At 37.5% G+C, this 11,991-nt stretch overlaps 1 protein-coding gene across 1 annotated transcript in view; it reads left to right on the forward strand.

The window, feature by feature from the left end:
• Positions 1-381: 381 nt before the first annotated feature.
• Positions 382-11,991, forward strand: part of ICA1 (islet cell autoantigen 1) — a 154,033-nt gene continuing 142,423 nt past the window's right edge. Inside the window, exons 1-3 of the mRNA XM_007944074.2 lie at positions 382-398; positions 2,927-3,092; positions 7,319-7,391. Coding sequence (XP_007942265.1) covers positions 382-398; positions 2,927-3,092; positions 7,319-7,391 — 256 coding nt within the window. The remainder of the gene's footprint in view (positions 399-2,926; positions 3,093-7,318; positions 7,392-11,991) is intronic.

The following is an 11,991-nucleotide window of genomic DNA, read 5'->3' on the forward strand; positions in this document are numbered from 1 at the left end:
GCTGTTGAAACCCACCAGCTGCCCCACAGGAAAAAGATGTGGCAGTCTACTTCCATAAACATTTACAGCCTCGAAAACCTTATGGGGCAGTTCTTCTCTGTCCTATAGGGTTGCTATGAGTCGGAATCAACTCAATCACAGTGGGTTTGCTTTAGCTAAACTACCCTCAATAAATCTGTGTGTTTGCCCCCTAAAATACAACAAGAAGTGGCTTAGATTGAAAAATTTTATAAAATTATCAAATTAATATATAATTATAATATATGTGTAACTGTTCAACATGTGTTTTATTTCAGGTTATAATATAATTTATCCTCTTATGCTTTTTCCCTGAACCCTCTCCCCAAATCATCAGCAGTAGAAAAAGAAGAAGGAAAAAACATGTCAGGACATAAATGGTAAGTAATCTGTAGTCTTTTTTAAATTGGGAGAGAGTACTAAAAGAAGAAAGAACATAGTTTGTGGTCAGTAAATGTCCATTGAATGGAAAAGCAAGAGACACATTAGCAGTAAAATAACCTGTTAGCCCTGATCCAATGTTTGAGTATAGTCAAGTTCAGTATCCTTACTAAATATAGTATAAAAACCAAGTACCAAAAATGTTATAAATTATTACCCAATATGTTTCTGTCTAATAAGTGCATTTATGTAAAACTTTTCTCTTGGGAAGTCTGTAGTTTTTCTTGCTACCATTTTTTAATGTAATGAGCTGATACATTTTTGGCCACTAATTTATTTACTACTTCTAACATTAGCTGTAAAGTTATAAGGGAATTTTATATAGAACAGCTATACAATAACAAATGACTCTACAATCACACACAACTAAGATTCGTTATTTTACATACATGACATTAAACCCTCATGAACACTTGGGAGCCAATTACAACTAGAAGTACTATATGACGCTGAGTAAAATAAATGTGATGATAATCATAGGTCTTGTCACCTCTGTCAGTTATATGCCTATCACACATCTAAGCAACATGTTAAATTTCTTATAAATTGCAGATTTGTTTCAAGCAGTATTTCTAAACTTTTTTAAACTTGTGACTCATCAAACAAAGAATTTTTACTTTCTTTAATTGTATCATGAAAAATAATATATAGTGTATGTTTTCACTTTTCAAATATGCAATTAATTAAAATGAGGAATGTACTTTTTAATCTCTCTCCACTCTACCAGGCCCAATTTTCTATCATATCAAATGTCAAACTTCAAAAGAATTTTTGCATATGTTAAAATGTAATGAGTTTTTAAAGGTAATTAATAAATGGCTGTGTAAGGCACTTGGCTGCTAACCAGAAGGCTGGCGGTTCAAACCCACCAGCCACTCCTCGGAAGGAAGATTGGGCAATCTACTTCTGTAGTGATACCACCTTGGAAACGCAAGGAGGGGTTGCTATGAGTTGGGTCCGACTCAACGGCACATAACAACAACAACGAAGGATTTAATTTTTGAGTATCCTCACTTGACAGTGCTCTAAGAATTGCCAGGCTGTCTTTATTTATTTATTTATTTATGCTTCTTGCCTCGTTATGTTAATGGGATGGCTCTATTCTGTGACCAAAGTTCTCCCCCCTCCTCTTTTTTTTTTTTCAAAATGGTATAATTTTTTTTTCCTGTAAGTCCATGAAAAAAAGATACAATGCAAAGAAGTCTGCCCTATTCACTCTTGGGAGTTCCATCCCTCTGAAATAACCACAGTCAAAAGGTTTGAATCTATTTTTCCAGACTTTTAATGTACATATTCTATAGAGTATATTTTACATAAATGTTATATTTTATATAACATATTTCCTGATGTGAACTCATAATAAAACTTTCAAAATAACGCAGAAAGATATAAAGTAGAATGTGAAAGTTTCCCATAATCTTACTTACAATCACTTTAATGTATGATTTGAAGATTGTAATTGTTATCTGCAAGGAGAATATAAATCAAGTTTTGAGACCTTGGTATTTTTTATAGAGTAGGTATGGAGCAGGATTCCCTCGGTTAGCATTGTCTGTAATACCGTAAGCAAAAGGTGGGCAGTCCAAGTCCATCCTGAGGTGTCTCAGCAGAAAGGCCTGGTAACAGAATTACAAAAAGTTAGCCATTGAAAACCCTGGGGTGCCAGTTCTACCTCAACAGACACACATGGGGTTGCCATGAGTCAGAATCGATTCTATAGTGACAGGTTTTGTTTTTTCAGCACAGAGCAACTAATGTTTTGGGACACAAGTCTGGCACATTTTGAGTGGTGATGGGATGGTGAAAAGAGGAATATGTTTCCAGAGGGGAAAAGCCTTGGGGTTCTCTGTGGACCTTTGGAGTAGGAACTTCAGATGGAAAGAGACTGTAGGAAAGCAGGGGGGAGGATAGCATGCCAGTGATAAACTTTCTGTCAGTATTTGGGATACTCTGGTCACTTTTACAAAATTCTATATAGTTCTCAATTTCTATTCAAATATCTCTTTTATATGCTTTCTTATTCGACTTTGTGTGATCTTCCTGTAGAATGAATGGTTTGCTATCTGTATTCAAGCATTTATATTTAAGAATTTAAAGTTTCTAACATCAGAAGTTTTATAACAGATTTTAAGCCTGCTATTTTTCAGCCACTTACCTCCTTTTCTGTCATCACTTAAGTGATGACCAAAATAGTAGAGGGCAGAGAGCATTTGTGTCAGGTTTATCTCTGAGCCACTGGCACACCTTGAGCCAGAATCCTCTTCAAGTTTAGTTTTTCAGTTTCCTGCTAAAGTTTCTAATTTTCTTCATGCTACCTTTTGGGGCTTTGGAAAAAGAGTTGATTAGCATTCTTGGTGTAATAATCATATAATAAAATACTTCCTGAAGATTGTTTAGGTAAGTTCTTTTCAGACTAAAATATCTTAATCTTTAGGAAAGTTACAAATAAAATAACTATTGTTTTTAGCAGTTATCCATGGGACTTACATGATCGACACGCTCAAGATAAGTCAGTTGTAAATAAAATGCAGCAGAAGTATTGGGAAACGAAACAGGCATTTATTAAAGCCACAGGGAAGAAGGAAGATGAATATGTCGTAGCCTCTGATGCAGACCTGGATGCCAAACTGGAGGTGAGTGCTTTATCTCTCTCAGTCCCAGCATGCCACCTTACATCATGGTCTAGGTTTTATTAACCTGAACAAGCAAAGGTGTGCTTTGTATTTGAAAATATATTGCAAACAGCTAGCTCATGAGAAAAGTCTAGGATTAGGTAAATTGTATCCCAGCATATTTTTAAACCTTTAAATGATCATGAACCAAAAACCAAAAACCCACTGCCATTGAGTTGATTCCAACTCACAGCAACCCTATAAAATAGTGTAGAACTACCCCATAGGGTTTTAAGTCTATGAATCTTTATGGAAGCAGATTGCCTCATCTTTCTCCTCAGAGCAGTTGGTGCGTTTGAACCACTGAACTTTTGGTTAGTAGCTGAATACTCTAACCACTGCACCATGAGAGCTCCTAATGATCATGAAAGCACTAGTTAGTTAATGCCTCAGTTAATTTGCTTTTCTAGCATGTACTTGGACATGCACATCACGTGGTATATTCCCAATGAATGCTTGCTGAAAAATGTAATGTAATCAAAGAGCCACTGCAAATGATATCTGAAGAATCAGAGAAGTTGCTGAAGACTGTGGCTGTCATTAGTTGCTGATGAGTCAATTATGACTAGTATCAAACCATGTGTGCAGATTAGAACTGCTTCCTGCTCCATAGGATTTTAAGGCTGTGACCTTTTGGAAGCAGATCACCAGGCCTGTCCTCCAAGTTACCTCTGGGCGGGTTTGAACTGCCAACCTGTCGAGCCCTTAACCATTTGTATCCCCAAGACTAGAGTTGGGAAATGTTTACACTTGAAAAAGGATGAAGGTAAAAGATCCTGGAAAGTAGAGTCTAATAAGCTTTGTACAAGAGCCTGGAAATTGCTAGAATGAATAACTAAGCAGATATTCGATTAGATTATTGAATTATATAGTAAGCTGAATCCATGTGCAGTTGATCTAGAGCATTATTAAAACTGGTGGAAGGCATGCCAGCTCCTTGTCTTGCTGGCTATTTCTGTCAATAGCTTAGATTCACATTTAAGAAGCACACTTACCCATTCTGTGATGACAGGGAACTGAGAGGGAGAGTATGTTAGATGGCCTGATAAGAATTAAAAATGATCTCTAAATTTAATATGTAAGCTGAAGTTAATGAATGTTGAATGGGAATAAACTTTCAGAAAATGGTGACCAGTTTAGTGGAAACCATGGATATCCTGGAACTGAGAGAGTTAAGGGGAGATGTGTTAGTTGTCAATTTTATGGGAAAGTCTGTCATGTGGAAGAGGGATTAAATTCATTCTGTTCCTGTGAGGGTAGAAACAGTCATAGGAAGAGCTTTTCATGATGTCCAGTAAGAGAACAGGCTGGCTTTTGAGACTGTGAGTGCCCTATTAGATGGATCTGGGTTGACTATTCCAAGTGTGCTGGCTGTAGTGACCTTGGGAGAATTACCCAATTTCTCTTATCCTCATATCTTAATGTGTGAAATGAAAGTATGAGTGCTTACTTATTATGGCTATTATGAAGATAAAATTAGATCGTAATTAGCGTGATGGCTCGCATTTATTGAGTACTTATTATGTCCCAGGGACCATTCAAATTGCTTTCCACACATTATTGCTAGTACCTAGCACAAGTCCTGCAATGTCTGGCCTCTGCCTCGCTGTCCTGGGTTTTCTGCCTCCCACACCACTTATACTGTACACACCACCCTCAGCCATGCTTGCCTTTCTGCATTCTCAGTCCGCAGCAAGACAAGTTCATTCCTATCAAAGTACTTCCTCTGGTCTCTGCCTTGACTCTCTTTTCACAGATCTTCCTTTGGCTGACTCCTCATAATTCAGGTCTCACCTTTGAGAAGAGTCACCTGAATACACTGTATAAGGCATTGCCAGTCCACCCCAACCCTCCACCTCTTCCACACCTATTCACTGTTTAGCATGTGAATGTTTTATATATAGTAAAATTCAACCAGCTCAAACCGCAAGCCTTGTGGTTAGCAGCCTAATGCTTTAACCACTGTATCCCCTGGGCTCCATATGTATCTATATCTTTATCTATATCTTTAACCAAACCAAACCAAACACGTCAGTCAATTTGATTCCCAGTGACCCCTTCTTGGGTTTCTGGGGTGGTATCACTACAGAAGTAGATTGCCCAACCTTCCTTCCGAGGAGCGAATGGTGGGTTTGAACTGCCAGCCTTCAGATTAGCAGTCCAATGTCTTAGGCAGAGCTATATTGTTGTTGTTAGGTGCCGTCGAGTCATCTCTGACTCATAGCGACCTTATGCACACCAGAACGAAACACTGCCCGGTCCTGAGCTAGCTCCATGATTCTTGCAGAATCATGGCAGAGCTATAGATATACATAAATAAATAAAGCCATACTCCTTGTGTGTGTATGTGTGTGTGTGTTTGTGTAGAAAGAGTGGAAAGAGAGGTTGAATTGATTGATTTTAATGAATTGGCACACACAATTGAGAAGGCTGACAAGTCCAAAATTTCTAGGTCAGGTGGCAGACTAGAAACTCTGATAGTCTTTATTCTGGAATGAATAAGCACCAACATACAAGAACAGACAAAACTAAGGTATGGTGACAGAAGTGCCTAAATGATTCTCCTGGCAGAGGGAATGGACAGGCTGATGGCAGTGTTTCCTGTGTTGTTTTGGATTTGGTTGTGTAAGTGTGTATAGCTGTCAAAATCAACAGAACTGAATACCTTAGACCAGTGCATTTTATTACATTTAATATATACCTTAATTTTTTAAAAGGAGCTCTGTTGGCTTAGTGGTTAAGGCATTTGGCTGCTAACCACAATGTTGGCAGTTTGAACCCACCAGCCACTCCACAGGAGAAAGATGAACTAGTCTGTTTCCATAAAGATTTATAGCTGTGGAAACTCTGTGGGGCAGTTTTATTTTGTCTGATAGGGTCACTATGAGTCAGAATTGACTCAATGGCAGGGGATTTTTGGTAATTTTTTAAAAGTAAATACTATCAACAGAACAGCTCCTGAGAACACTTTCGAACCTCCTTTCTTCTAAATCAGAATTATTACCTCTTGGTGGTTTGTGGCCCAGAATACTGATAGCAGGCATTTTCTAAGACTGAGACTGATGGTATTCTGTTTTGTTTTATGGTAAAGAGTTCTCCCCCCCCTCCCCGACACACACACAACAGAAGGAGGATGCAGTTTAATGAATGAGAATTAGTACATTTATATTCTTCGTGAACAAATTTTATCATATTAAGCATTCCTAGGAATGGTTTGTAATCTCCTAAGTATATATGCATGTATCCATTTTTATTAGATAATTTGGTCATATTTATTACAAAGCAGATCTTCTATTTTTACTCAAATTTTAAGGGCTTTCTGATTCCAACACACAACTGCTCTATCACTGTGGCCAGTAATTTAGTGGCTCCTCAGGGGAAGAATGATGGTCACGTAGGTTTTCTAATGGGTATCAGCCATAGTCTCCAAGTTGGTGGAGAGAGAGTGGAGAACATGTGATGTCTGTTTTACCTTTTCTTCAGCTTCTGTTTCTGAAGCACAAACTGGGACTCTAGTTAGAGTCTTTTCTCAGTACAGCCCCACCAGCCTCTTCTCTAATTTTCTCTATTCTTCCCAAGGTGTGGCATATTGGGTTGTTTGTCTGCATCTTTTTATGAAATCATTGGGAAAATAAGGGCTGAGGAGGCTGCTAGCTAAACTCCATTTCACAAGGTATCTTCTCAACAGAGCACTTAGCTGATTTTTGTTTGCCTTTTATCAAGTTACATAAGCAATCCATAAAACATATTATGATCACAAAATAAGGAACTATCATCTTTTAAATATGATGCTTAATTGGCAGAAGCCCCATTTTTCAGAAAGGCAGCAAGTGGTGAAAGAAATAAATGATTATGAACAAACATTCTGGCTTACAAAGTCCTCCAGTTGGGCCCTTCACTAAGTACTTATGCTTTCAGTTATTATTCCAGAAGTCTGGAGGAAATCTTTCTTTTGCAGATCTTAATTTAGATCAATCACAGAGATGATGAATTCCAATAAATGTAGAATAATAGGAACATTCTTAAAGGCTTTGATCACTATCTTGGTACATAACACCAAGAGAGCTTAGGCATATGGGCTTGTATTTAATGGGCAAGTCAAACACTAGAGTTATGTTCATTATAATAATTTTTTTAATTCACTGCTGTCTATATCACATAGCATTTTGTTTATATTTTTATTACAGCTGTTTCACTCAATTCAGAGAACCTGTTTGGACTTGTCTAAAGCAATTGTACTTTATCAGAAAAGGATATGTTGTAAGTATGCCATTGAGCCTTTGTGAATATTAATCAAATAAATAGACAGTAAGAAACAGCATGAAAATTTGCTGTAATTCATTCACTATGTTTAGGATGTAAGACAAAGAAACTACTGCTTACTGGTGTTTGTCTTTACTCTTTAAGGGGTAAGGAGGAGGGTCTTTATTAATTTTATTAAAAAGCTTTTACATACAATGTTTCTGTTTCAATATAAGTACTATAATAGAAGAATTTTCTAGTGGATCACCCATGGATTTAAACATGCCTTTTTTTTTTTAATTCTAGAAAAAATTTTCTCAGTTTTACATCTTCTCAAAAACTAACTAACCAAACTCACTGCTGTCAAGTCGATTCCACCTCAACCCTCCTTGGGATTCTGAGGCGGTGCCACCACGGAAGTAAATTCCCAATCTTCCTTCCAAGGAGTGGCTGGTGGGTGTGAACTGCCAGCTTCTGGTTAGCAGTCAATTGCCTTAGGCACTATGCTTTTTAATTTTGGATTTTTATTTTATTGCCCTGATTCTCTAATGTCCAGTTCTGTTTCTTTTAAAATCATCAAATAGAGAAAGTACTTTCTGAATCCAGCCACTGAACCCTATTTTCCTGACAGTGCATCTTTGTGAACATTTCTTAGGTTGGTTATTGGGGAACATGATTTTTATTCATCATGTTTTCTTAAAATCATCACCAACAAAGTTGCCTCTGAAATTCTAAATATTATGTTGTATATTACTATGTTTTTAAATTTCCATTAGTAGGTCATTTTAGTAATATAATTTCTATATTTCTGAGACTATGGAAATATAGGAAATTTATTTCTGACTGATGTGGAATCTCTTTCTGAGAATCATAAATTGTTGTTATTGTTGTTATGTGCCGACGAATTGGACCCGACTCATAGCGACTCCTCCTTGGGTTTCCCAGGCGGTATCACTACGGAAGTAGATTGCCCAACCTCCTTCTAAGGAGTGGCTGGTGGGTTTGAACACCAGCCTTCTGGTTTGCAGTCAAGTGCCTCAGGCACTATGCTACCAGAGCTCCTAATCATAAATTAGCCATTGTTTATTTTCCTTCATTGTTAATCTTTTGCTAAGAAGGCTATTTTGGGAAAGTCCAAAATCATATGACTTACAGGTAGAAATTTTTAAAGCATCTGTATTAACATTTATTAAGTGTTTGAGCTAAGACTTCTATGGGGCTGTAATTCTAGGGTGCTGAGTTATGAGAAAACCACAACATATGATTTAAAATATTCTCTGTTGTATGTTTTCAGGGTCCTAGAAAGTCATGTGTATATATATATATATATATATATATATATATATGCATTCTTTCTAAATGTCAAGGTTTCCTCTATTTTCTATTAGAAAGATCAAAATGGATGTATGTATCATTTCTGTTCAGAGAATCACTCCTTAAAGCTGTTTTTTAAAAAATGTGAAAACCTCTATGAACTAATACGGAGTTATCTGGAGTATGTGTTAAGTGAAATAAGCACAACACAAAAGTATGCTACCCTTCATGCAAGAAGTAAGGGGATGTAATAAGAAAATGCACATGTAAGAAAGAAGAGGGTATATTTAAGCAAATATACATGTATTATGCTCGTTATGCCAAAAAAAAAAAAAAAAAATTAGGAGAAATAAGCCAGATATTAATGAGATTGGTTACCAACAGGAAGTGGGGGAGGAAATGGGTAGAAAGAAGGCAGGAATAGGACTGGGATAGGAGGAATGAGGAGGCAGCTATCTTCTTAGGATACTTTTGTATAAAACTGACCCAGAGTGATATTTCACACTCTCAAAAAACATACTTAAAACCAATCAGGATGTGGGAGAATCCAACCTCCTTCTGAGGAGTGGCTGATGGGTTTGAACTGCCAGCCTTCTGGTTAACAGTCAAATGCCTTAGGCACTACACCACCGGGGCTCCTAAAATGGAATACAGACAGTAGCAGATGAGCATAATTGTATTATCTGTGGGTAACAGAACCACACTGATTGGAGTGAGGAAGAAAACAATTGACCTAAGTAATTTTGGAAAACAATACTTTAGATAATAAGGCTAAAGGCAAAAAGAGCTATACCCAAAACCTGTTCTCTAGTTGTTGTTGTTGTTGTTATGTGCCGTCGAGTCAAACCCGACTCATAGCGACCCCTCCTTGGGTTTCTGAGGCAGTATCACTACGGAAGTAGGATTGCCCAGCCTTCCTTCCGAGGAGTGGCTGGTGGGTTTGAACCGCCAGCCATCTGGTTAGCAGGCAAGTGTCTTAGCCACTATGCTACCATGCTACCAGAGCTCCCGTTCTCTAGTTAGTAAATTGTTTTCTTGTAGGGGTAAGGGTTAGCATTTATGAACCTGTTTTATCCCAACTCATAGTCTGTCTCTCTCTCTCTCTCTTTCTCACACACACACACACACACACACACACCCCACCGGGGTTTCCAAGGCAGTACATCTTATGGAAGTAGATTGCCCAGTCTTTTTTCCATGGAGTGGCTGGTGGGTTTGAACCTTCAACCTTCTGGTTAACAGTCAAATGCCTTAGGCACTACTCCACCAGAGCTCCTTATATATATATCAGAGTTGGAAAAAAGCAAAATATATTTTAACTAATGAGAGCCAACTTTCTCACCACTGGTAGTTGAAATATATTAGGAATAAGGAAAGTGGAGTGATAGAATGTACACTGCTATATTGAAACCAAAGGTATCAGGAGGAACTTATAGTTTTTAATGTATACACAGACAAATATAAAGAAATACATTTAGAGGAGTGGGAAAGCATGGATTAGTATATGTTCATATATTCCCTAGTACTGTCAGCTCAGAGGGCCTAAAAACACTCTACACCAGTAAGCACACCAAGTGTCCAGATCTTGGTTTCTAAATCCCTTTTACAATAAAAGAAATTCTACTTAGAGACATGATTGATTTCAGAGCTGGGACAGATAACCTTCAAAATAAGCCCGGAATATGTTGTTGTGCCAGAGTATAAGGAAATGCTTGAACAAGGTGGGTGCATGTTGAAAGAAAAAAAAAAAAAAAAAAGGCACACCTAATGGTCAAACAATTTGAGCAACAAAATAACAAATGAGAGTTTTGAATTATAATCCCTAGAATAAAATGAGTATCTGTTAAGTCTATATGGAGATAGATGGATGGATGGATAGGAAGGGATAGTTCTTCCTTATGAAATAATTCCAATTAATAAATGTAGGAAGGATGAGGGAACCACAAAAAGACCTTTGGGGAAATGCCACAGTAAGCATTATGCCAGGCAAAATTCAATGAAGGATGCTACAAATAGTGAAAGTTTGAGGAGAAACTACATATTTGCATAGTCATATTTCCCTGCAGTATTTTTAATGATTAAAAAAGAAAATAAAAAAATTGTAACTTTAAAGTGGATCAACCCACTAGACACTACCATAACCAAGTGATCAAGGTTAACATCACCAGTGATAATGCATGTTGATACACGTTGATGTTGTATAGACCCTGATACCATGTGCTGAGAAGGGCACCTCACCCCATGATACCTATGGTTGTGTGTAAACTTGGCTGGACCATGGTTTTAAGTGACTTGACAGCTGGATGTGATTATTCTCCATGATGAGATTATAATCACTTCCATGGAAGAATCTGCTGTGAGAAGCTAAACAATTGAAGGGGTGTTACTTTTGGGGTGTGGCCTGCTTCCAGTATATAAGGAGAAGCTTTGAGAAAGTTCTCTAGTTTTTTGGTACATTTAGATCCTATATTTTACTGAGTCTTCATCTCCAGTTCCTGGACTTAAACCAGTGGTCTGCTGTGTTGCCTGCTGATCTTGGGATTATACCATTTTACCTGCTGACCTTGGGTTTGTCAGCCTCAGCAGCCAGCAGCTGCAAGAATTAAGAGACACCTCCAGCTCCAGTGAGCCTGGAACAAGAGGCAGAGCTGAAGGCCCACCAAGGTCAAGGGGCCTTCACCCAGCTCCTAGAGCCAGAACTCTGAATTTGGACTTCGAGCCTCCTAAACTATATAAGAATAAACTCCTTTTCGTTTTAGTCATCCACTTGTGTTATTTCTGTTATAGCAGCTCTGGAGAAGCAAGAGTACCCTTCCCAAAATCTGTATTCTTATCACGAGACATTATCAGAGAAACCCAAATCAAGAGACATTCTACAGAATATTTGAGCAGTACTCTTAAAAGGTGTCAAGGTCGTGAAAGAACTGTCATGAGGAACTGTCACAGATTGAAGAAGGTTAAGGCGCAATGACAAATTAGTGCAGTGTAGATTTCTAGATTGGATCCTAGAACAGAAAAAGGACATAAATCGAAATTTTGTTAAAATTCAAGTAAGGTCTGTGATTTAATAATATTGTACCAATGTTAATTTCCCAGTTTTGATCATTGTACTGTGGTTATATACATGCTAACCTTAGGGGAACCTAGGAGACAGTCTATGGGAGCTGTGTACTCTATTTTCAATTTTACTGAAAGTCTAAAATTATGTTTAAATGGTTTTTTTTTTTTTAATTAGGATTTGGGTGAAGATTTACAGAGTAAATTCACTTTTCATACAGCAGTTCACATATACTTTGTCTCATGT

The sequence above is a fragment of the Orycteropus afer genome, unplaced genomic scaffold (assembly GCF_000298275.1).
Source record: "Orycteropus afer afer isolate SDZICR_OR568_19922 unplaced genomic scaffold, OryAfe1.0 scaffold00119, whole genome shotgun sequence".
Taxonomy (NCBI): Eukaryota; Metazoa; Chordata; class Mammalia; order Tubulidentata; family Orycteropodidae; genus Orycteropus; species Orycteropus afer.